The following is a 9,780-nucleotide window of genomic DNA, read 5'->3' as shown; positions in this document are numbered from 1 at the left end:
GCTGTGGGAGCCAGTGAGAAAAAAGGATGCTGTCCTTGAAATTCCCTGATTCTGAGGATTGTCCTCCTGCCATCTATTGCATACAACATTTCTCAGTCAGAGGACCCGCTTACACATCCCATATAAACGGTCACATGTGTACTCTATTTAACTGTTAGGGTGTGTGTGTGTGTGTGTGTGTGTGTGTGTGTGTGTACATGTACGTATGTGTAGGTCAGATGACAACACTGTCAGTCAGTTCTTCCTCCTTCACCTTCCCATGGAGGGGTCCTGGGGATGGACATTAGGCAGCAGCCAGGGTTGCATGGCTAGTGCCCCCATCCAGTGAGCATCCTGCTGGCCCTGACCCGATGGGTGCACTGTTAAAGAACGAATACTTCACAGCTTGCTTGTACAACATTTTATTACTTGTATATTGCATAGTGAGAAGAGCAGAGTCAGGAGGCTCTTGGTCTGGCTCAAGAACTAACCAGGATGAAGTGGTTAAGTTGCTTAACTTGGTTAAACTCTTCTTTCCTCATTGGAAAAATGGAGATGATACCATGTACTTTATAGAACTGCTAATGATGAGATAGGTACATTGTTTTCCTGTCAAGTATCCGGTCAGACTATTTCTATAGTTTGCTGCTACTAGGCCCTGTTCATCACCTCAGTGCTAACTGTTCTTAATAAATGCATTAAGACAGCTGGTACCAACAGAACACGTCAATTCTGAATACTAAGAATTGTAAAAGAAAAACAAACTAAAAAATGGCCCTATCCTTTTATTTAGTATAGTGGCTTTTTAAAAAATATAAAAACAACATCATTTATCTATACTATCCCATCAAAAATTCCAATTTCACTTAAAGTATTTTTTTTTCTTAAACCTACTCACAATGAACACCTATGCATGTGAAAACCCCAAGATACACGTGCAATTACTTTGCAGTTTCCCCGTTGGCATAATATAAGTAAAATACATAATATGGGCAGTTAAATACTTTCCTCTCAAACATTAGGGATCATGACATATATGAAGATTAATTTCTTGTGCATTATCCCTAATGTAAAAAAATCACAGGTATATTATACTGCTTGTCAAAAATATGGTAGTCACACCTAGACATGCCGCATCCCTGCCAAGGCTTTCTCCATCAGTGGTGCTTCTGCACAAGCCCTTACAACCATCTGCAGTTGAAAACACAAACTCCCTTTAAGGCAACCCTGTGTGAAACTGTGTCATAAAAGACTTTGTTAAATGAAACTGCATGTGCTGAACCCCCAAACACATTGCCTGTAACCCCTAAAGTACGACTCTGTAAAGGTAAACAAGATTTCACACATTATAAAAAAAAAATCCAGCTGCTCTGCAACCTTCCTTTGCTAAAAGTTAGAAACATTACACCATTCCAGCAAGAGATTAATAAATAAGGATTAAATATCTATCATACAAAAACATACAGAACGGCCAATGTCAAAGTGAAAGGCTTGTTTGATAACTTCTTATCAAATTATGTTCGCTAAGAAGGAATAAGACCTGGTATAAAATGATAGAATGCTCACTAACCTCTCTCTGAAGATAATCATGAGTTATTTAAAAACACCATGGCACCTTGTTACAAACATTATTTTTTTTTTTTTTAAAAAAGGACTGTGTTTCCTGGAACTAGAGGATTATTTGTCTCATAGCTTTTATTAAGCAAACTTGATATAACCACCACACAGTGGCAAGAGATTGATTAGCTGTTTCCAGCTACAGAAAATACTGAATTCTACCCTACTGTACAGACCATTTGATATAAACCCACAACAATTAAAGCAAGTCATACTATAGTCTACATGGAATTCCCAGAAAACACTCTTGCTTTTGATGGAGTATATTCATCTTCTTGTCACTTGGAATTCCTTTCTGTTGCTTAGTAACTATTTTCATGTCCAGCTAAGATGTAGAGATTGCTGTGTGCTGTGGGGTTTTCTGTTGGTCTGCTTTCCAAAACAACAACCCTGAAATGAAACCAAGAAAAAGTCGAAGTGTTGAAAACAGGTTTCAGTGTCCATAGTGTCAAACCAGTAGTCTGCCATAAAATTACATAAAGTTCACAGAAACACAGCCAAAGTCCTTACTGTATTTTATAGCTTCAAACACAACTGAAGAACAATTGTTTATATACAAAGAATTGGAATGGTGAGGAAGTCTTACCTTATTCTAACTAAACCCAGATCTGCTCACTCAGATACGCCAGCAGCAGGCATGACAATGCCTTAGGAATTTATACAACAGGAAGAAAGCTAGAGAATAAACAGGGCCCTAACAGGTACTCTCAACTGCTCAGGGTCTTTGAAAACAAATGGTTTAAAACAAAGAGTGGAGTCAGGTGGTGGTGTCACACGCCTTTAATCCCAGCACTCGGGAGGCAGAGGCAGGGGCAGAGGCAGGGGCAGGCGGTGTAGATTAACCAACCTTCTTATTAAATGAGAAACACAGAACCAATGCAAAGAAGAAAGCCAAGAGGTCAGAGCTAAGAGCTAAAATCTTACCCTTCCTCCTGCGGTGGTCCTACCTCTCCGAACCAGAGCTACCCCTGTGTTAAAGTCTTTATATAGAGTTCCTGTTCTGCCTTCTCATTGGTTGTAAACCCAACCACATGACCGCCTCCTCACGGCCTGTCTGTAAAGGCCTCCAGGTTTTCCATGATTGGTATTGATTAAAGGCATGTGTATCCAATAATGGCTGTATCCCTGAACACACAGAGACTTACCCAGCTCTGCCTACCAAGTGCTGAGATTACAAGAGTACGGCACCACTGCCCTGCTTTCCTATGGCTTGCTAATAGCTCTGACCCCCAGGCAACTTTATTTATTAACCTACAGATAACATTTTAATACAAATAAAATATCACCATAAGGCGGATCTCTGTGAGTTAGAGGCCAGCCCAGTCTACAGAGCAAGTTCCAGGACAGCCAGGACTGTTATACAGAGAAACCCTATCTCGAAAACAACAACAAAACAAAATTAAAAAAAAAAAAGAATGGAATGACACCCCACCTCTCTCTTTTCCCAGGTGTAAAGGCAGGGAAAGAGTTGAAAGACTGACAGAAAAAAAAAAAAAATCAAGAGCCATCCCATAGTATTTGAATTGTGAGGAGGGGTTTAAGAATATAATAACGGATATTCCACACAGATAAGGAAGTCTAGAGGGCAGATGGAGGAGACAGTGAACACATAGTGAAATATTTTTGTAGTGTGTGAATTTTATGAAACTGGCATATTACTTTTGACGGCAATAAATATATAGCCTGTGCATTGTGGAACCGTAGAAGGAAAACATAAATCACCTGTCTGCCCAGAGTTAGCCACTACTGGTGAATCAGCAGGGAGGGCTTGCTGAGGAGCCCAGCTACCTAAGTCTCATTCCTGGTACCCACACGGTGGGAGTGTCCTCTGACTGCACATAGTGTTGTAATGTGCCCTCATGGGCATGTGTGCACACAGACACACTAAAATGGAGAGAGAGAGAGAGAGAGAGAGAGAGGGAGAGGGAGAGGGAGAGGGGGAGAGGGAGAGGGAGAGGGAGAGGGGGAAGGAGGAGGGGGAGAGGGAGAGGAAACAAGCTATAAAAACTTAAAGGATATTTAAGGAGAAAAGTATGGACGTCTGGGCTAAGGGGAGGAGAGAAAAGCATTAGCTGTGAGGTGTCACCCTCTACCAGCAGAATTCTCAGAATTATAGACCCACACTTCACTGGCCAGTTCCTCCAGCAGAAAGCAGCTCCGCCAGGTCCCGCTGCCTACTGTTTTCTCGCCACATTACTTACTGGGCTGTTGTGCCTGTGGCTTACCTTTCTCACTCACTAAGGTAGCCATCATTTTTCAAAATTTCTCCTTTCTCCTTATAACCCCTTCAAAGCCTTTAGAGTCATTAGTTCCATTCTCCTGCTCCTCCCTCATGCATCTAACGCTTGAGCAACGATGGCTGGGATACCTAATTCCTTCTAACTAACTTTGTTCTCCAGGCCCGAGCTGAGCATTTTATGACATCAAACTACCATCAGGAGGTCATGTCATCCTTGGTAGAGAGCAACCCACCAAGAAGACATAATGAACTAAAGGGACGTGAGGTCGTGTCATGGTTCTAGGGGCGGGAACACTACTATCTACATGTTTTGTCTTGGCTGAATAAACTGCCTCTCAAAGCACAATCCTTACTTGAAAAGCCTGCGACACCAACACACAAAAATCTAAGGTGATGAGCCCTCTAAGAATCCCGACCGGAACCCAACAGAGGCTGCAGTGTAATCAGAGTATGAGCTTCGATACTTCTACCCAATTAAATCACTACAACCAATTGTTACCTGTCTGATCCCAATAGGCGGAAAACTCTGGTCTCGTCTGAAATTTCCTGGGTGACCTAGGGCAGAAAATACCCGTCAGTAACACTGTAGCCCCAACAGTGCTTACACAGTAATGAACGATCACTTAAACACAGCAATGAAAGAGAAGGAATAATATTTCAGAGACGTGACTCCCCAAATCGATTCCCCAAATCAAACATGTTTCAGCATGTTAGTTTTCTGACTGCCTATGAGTAGAAATGGGCTGATGTTTACAGAGCACTAGTCTCTGTCAGCTACTTCCCTTAAGAACTCTGTGGGAAATGCTGAGGCCAGAGGGGTTAAGTAAGGTACAAGGTTATAGAAGTCTTACTTTACAGTGAGGGCTATGGGGACACCAAGGGCCAGGCTGTCATTCAGTGCTAGACGACCCCTTCTGCAGCTTTCTGCGGTCTGCAAAATCTGCACCACTAAGCACAAGCACTCCCCAAAGAGCGGGAGTGTGGGTGTGACCTTTATCCGAGATGGGCAGCCTTGGTGCTCAGGCCCCTGTCCCTCCTCTGAAGGAGTCCCTACCAAGGTGAGTTCTGTACCACTCCCTGGTGCTCCCACAATTGAGCCCTGCTGTACAGCAGACGCCCACTTGTGTGAACATGCTTTTCGATGTCTCCTTCCTTCTATTTCTATGTTTCTCACCACATCACTTGTTTTCTAGAATCTATTCAGAGATAAACTACCGCCACTTGGGTTGTTATCTTGGGTTGGCCCTTTGAGAAACTCAAACTATGTGGCTATGATTAGTGTAAAACAGTTTATTAACAGGAGTTTGTAGTCTATCTGGGAAGACAGAATGAACATCAATCTGCAAAGAAGTTCGGTGCTATGTACACTCCAGGGAGCTAATTGTCATGTATGAAGCTGAAATACTCTAATTACTGTGGAATGCTACTTTACGCCAGAGGATAAACTCCAAGCAGGCTTACATCAAAGGATGAGAGCCCCAGCAGCAGAAAGACAGAGAGGAGCGCAGGTGAGATGCGTCACAAGCAGGCAGCCACACAGCTGGGCATGCGGGTTAGCAGAAAGCATATTCCTAGCATGTGAGAGGCCCTGGGTTTGAGTTCCCCAAAGATGGAAATTGACACAATGAAATAGCATTTAAGAACAATTAGTACAGCTGGGTGTGGTGGCATGCTGGAGTGCACATGAACTTAGGGAAAGCTTGTCTTGAAAAACCAAAAAAAAAAAAAAAAAAAAGAAAGAAAGAAAGAAAGGAAGGAAGGAAGGAAACAATTAGCATTGTGGCAATAAGTAGGACTATAGATTTCATTAAATATGGGGACCTGGTGACATTCAGTGACGTGGATCAGTAAATAAACCAACACATTCAAAGACCACCGGCTTATACCATTTTTTCTCAGAAGTAGAAGTATTTATTTATATATAAATAAGGGTACAGATAAACTAAATTCAAATACGAGAGGATTCTATGCTTTCAGGTAGCTTCACACTTATGAGCCTCTGGCACAGAAGAACCAGACTGCTGAAAATGCTCCTATCAGAGTGGAATTCCTCCCTCAGGTGGAAGCCAAGTCCATCTCCTGCAGTTGGGCATTGGATCATCTCAGCTAAAAGTGACACTTGAAGACCTTTCAGATCCATGCTCTGCTATTTAACTAGTCATGTGACATGTAAGAGTGCCTACTCACTGGATCATTTTGAGCTTTAAATATGCTAATATTTGTAAACTGTCTGGAATAGAATAGGTCTTATACATTATTTATAACAGCAGTGTCTTCAACATTTTGGGGTTCTTTGTGGCTACTGGGTATTTAAAACCAAAATATAAAAGTGAGAGGAGAAAACACAGGTTTGCATCCTGCCACTTCATGACATCAGAGGCACTGAACAAGGCAACGTGACTCAGAGAGGAATGCATAAAACGAACATTTCACCATTAATAATCATGTGCCAAGAAAACGGAGGTAATCTGAGAACTTACTTCATCTGATTTGAAGCTTTTACCCTGCATCCCATGCTTCCAGAAGGCCAACACACTGTCTTGAAGGCACACTGAAAAAGATGAGGGGAAATGAAAAGGAAGCCCAGAGCATCACACTACAGATTTCCCTGTACTGTTTTTCAAAAAAGATTTTATTACTTTTAATTACATGTACGTGTGCATGTGTGTGACTGCAGGTGCCTGAAGAGACCGGAGGCAAAGGATCCCCCTGGAACTGGAGTTACAGGTGGCTCTGAGCCACAGGGATGCTGGGAACCAAATGCTGGTCACAGTCCACGCTCTTAAACACTGAGCCATCTTTCTGCCCCCTTCCTAATTGTTTTTAATAAATGATAATGTAAGGCCTTTCAAGTGCTCAGAGCAAAATTCCACTGTCTAGACAATTACTGCTCAACATTTTTGTGACTAAGGCGTGTCTAAAGTCAAGTAATTTACTGAGACAGTTAAACAGTCTTCAAAGATGTATGTTACAGGCATTCTTCCAACACGGGCTGACTTCTGCTAAGCTGGATATCGGCACACTAACTTATCTTCCATATGCTGTATGTTCTATTTTAAGTTATTAAAACAATAAAAGCATGCAGCTAGGCTTTTGGATTTAAAAGAAGTTATTCAAGCAGCTATCAAGCAAATAAGTTTTATGTTCATACTTTTCATATTATAAAGTTAATTAAAAAATAAACTTTCTTCATAACCCAAAAGCTAATCACACATTGAATATTATGATCTCAGTCAACTGCTGAATAAATACCTTAGTATTTTACTGACTAGTCTAAAAAATAGAATTAGAAAAACACAAACATTAAGAAACATAATGGTGAAAAAAGAAAATTACTACTGTCTTTTTTTTCTTTTTCTTTTTTCTTGTGCTAGGAAGTAAATCTAGGGCTAGTGTATGCCAGACAAGCATGTATTTCTTATTAGAGTAATAAGGATGTAGTTAGTGTAAGAATGTCTGGGACATAATTCAACCTAATAAACACTAAAGGATTTGACGATGACAGATCACATGTGTTCCACTAGTTGTGACAACTGAAGAATCCAGTTACTTGCCTTATTTTGAGAAATGATTTAAAGGGACTCTCTTGGAGAGGATCCTTGTGATCATTTTAAGATTTACTTGAATGAGGTGATGGAGATTTAGGAGGAGCAAACTTTTGTACAACAATTAAAATTCTCCAAATAATGTGACACATAAGACATCAGTACATCTCAGATCAGATGACAAGGACCTAAATCTACGCCAGATCCCTGTGTGAAAACGTGACATCCTAGGACCTGGCATGCAGTACAGTAAGTATCTCATGGAGTGAGGAGGAAGCAAGCTTCCAGAACCCCTTCTGTCTGGCTTTCTGCTTCAGCAAGCTATACTTCCATCACAAGGCAGGGATTTTTCTGTTAGCTGTCACACAAGAACACAACATAGTTTATTGATTTTTGGTGCTCGGATAGTGCCCAGGGTCCTCGTGTACTCTACTACTGAGCTATGTCCTGTGCCACTTACCCTCTAGGTTATAGCAAAATTCTAGTTTAATATCAGAAACTCAGGTTAGAGCACTTTTTTTTTTAAAAGCAAACCCAGAATGTTTCTAACTAGTTACAACAATTTTAAAAGCCATATGCAGGTAATTATATGATATATGTGTGTGTGTGTGTGTGTGTGTGTGTGTGTGTGTGTGTGTGTGTGTGTGTGTGTGTATCCTTTTTCTTTTATGGTAAAATCATAGAATCAATTGTTTAAAATATTTTTTCTCACAACTTGTATTTTTCCTGGGGAAAATGCTGACATACCAGCAAAAAAGAAGGGTGTGGAATTATAATTTTTTTGCTGTTTGAGACAATATAGTCAGCCGGGCGGTGGTGGCACACGCCTTTAATACCAGCACTCAGGAGGCAGAGCCAGGCGGATCTCAGTGAGTTCTAGGCCAGCCTGGTCTACAGAGTGAGATCCAGGAAAGACACCAAAACTACACAGAGAAACCCTGTCTTGAAAAACCTATATAGTTTGGTTTGGAACTAGACCAGGTTAGCCTCAAACTCACAGAGACCCGCCTGCCTCTGCCGCCCAAGTGCTGGGGTTTAAAAGTGTGCACCACCGCACCAGACCCTGTAATGCTTAAAAAAAAAAATCATAAAATGAATGAGCACTCCAAAGTAAACTAACAAGGAAACAAACTGAAACGACACATTCCTTACTACAGCCTCAGGAAACATTATTCATTTATAATTTTTTAAAGACTTATTTTTATTTTGTGTACATGAGTGTTTTGCCTGCATTCATGTACGTGTGCCATATGTGTACTTGTGGGATACCCAGGCACTGGTATTTTGGATGGTTGTGAACTACCCCACATGAGTGCAGAGACTCGAACCTGGGTCCTCTGCACAAGCAACAAGTGCTCCTAAGTGCTGAGCCACCTCTCCAGCTCCGAGATTTACTTATTTTTATTTTATGTGTCTGGGTGTTTTGTCTGCATGCATGGCTGTGCATCACAAGTGTGCAGGGCCTGTGGAGGAATAGGGAACCAGACCCCCTGAAATTGAAGTTGTAGACGGATGTGAGCGGCCGTGTGGGTCCTTGGATGTGAACCCAGGTCCTCTAGAAGAGCATTCGGTGCTCTTAACCTTGGAGGCATCACTTTGGCCCCAAACTTACTATTTATATAGAAACAGATCTAAAATATTAACCCTCAATAACGGAACTAGACACTGGTGATAGATAACGAAGTTCAGCTGACCTAACGGAATGGTCAAGCCACACAAGCACTTCATGACGTGGAAAGAGCTGGAAAAGTATAATTCACTCAGTACAACAACGGTAATACTGAGCATCTTTAAAAACCAATACCCAGGAAACAAGGACATGGGCAAGACCAGTGCTGCCCACTGTGGCAGCAACTGGCTATTTGTGTTAAGTCCAATCAAAAGGGGACCGTGATCAAAGTGAACTCTACGTATGAAACTGACAGAATAAAAACTCAAAACGAAATCAGCTGAATATTAGAAAGTACTTTGCGGCACTCGCCACATGAACTAGCGCATTCGATAACAGTGTTTCTATCGGCTCGGAGCTATGAGACAGCTGCTGGTCCCCAAATATCCAAGTCAGTAACAGAACAGGACTCACCGACGGACTCAATGCGGAAGTCAAAACTTAGCTCAGAGGCCAGCTTCTTACTTGACTTTAGTTTTCCTTGTAGATTTACAATTTTTACAAATTCTTAAAAGAAATAAAAAAAAAAAGTTAAGACTGGAAATGAAAATTTCCTAAAACCAATGTAATGAATTTTATATGGGGTCAAATAATATTCTTAATAAGGTTCAGAGATTTATCCTGATTGGGGTATGCCTAGGGAAAAACTGGAATTAATGTTTTAAAAGATACACAATTACAGTGCTGTTTATTTAGTGAGATTTTTGCTACTTTTAAAATTAAATAGATAT

General features: G+C 41.2%; 1 protein-coding gene across 1 annotated transcript in view; it reads right to left on the bottom strand.

The window, feature by feature from the left end:
- Nucleotides 1-385: 385 nt before the first annotated feature.
- Nucleotides 386-9,780, bottom strand: part of Map4k5 (mitogen-activated protein kinase kinase kinase kinase 5) — a 93,764-nt gene continuing 84,369 nt past the window's right edge. Inside the window, exons 28-31 of the mRNA XM_052739661.1 lie at nucleotides 9,464-9,556; nucleotides 6,316-6,386; nucleotides 4,335-4,390; nucleotides 386-1,986 (exon numbers count right to left, since the gene is read on the bottom strand). Coding sequence (XP_052595621.1) covers nucleotides 1,899-1,986; nucleotides 4,335-4,390; nucleotides 6,316-6,386; nucleotides 9,464-9,556 — 308 coding nt within the window. The 3' untranslated portion in view covers nucleotides 386-1,898. The remainder of the gene's footprint in view (nucleotides 1,987-4,334; nucleotides 4,391-6,315; nucleotides 6,387-9,463; nucleotides 9,557-9,780) is intronic.

The sequence above is a fragment of the Peromyscus californicus genome, unplaced genomic scaffold, assembly GCF_007827085.1.
Source record: "Peromyscus californicus insignis strain IS unplaced genomic scaffold, ASM782708v3 Scaffold_15__1_contigs__length_86483966, whole genome shotgun sequence".
Classification (NCBI taxonomy): Eukaryota; Metazoa; Chordata; class Mammalia; order Rodentia; family Cricetidae; genus Peromyscus; species Peromyscus californicus.
This window is presented reverse-complemented; position numbering and strand designations above follow the sequence as displayed.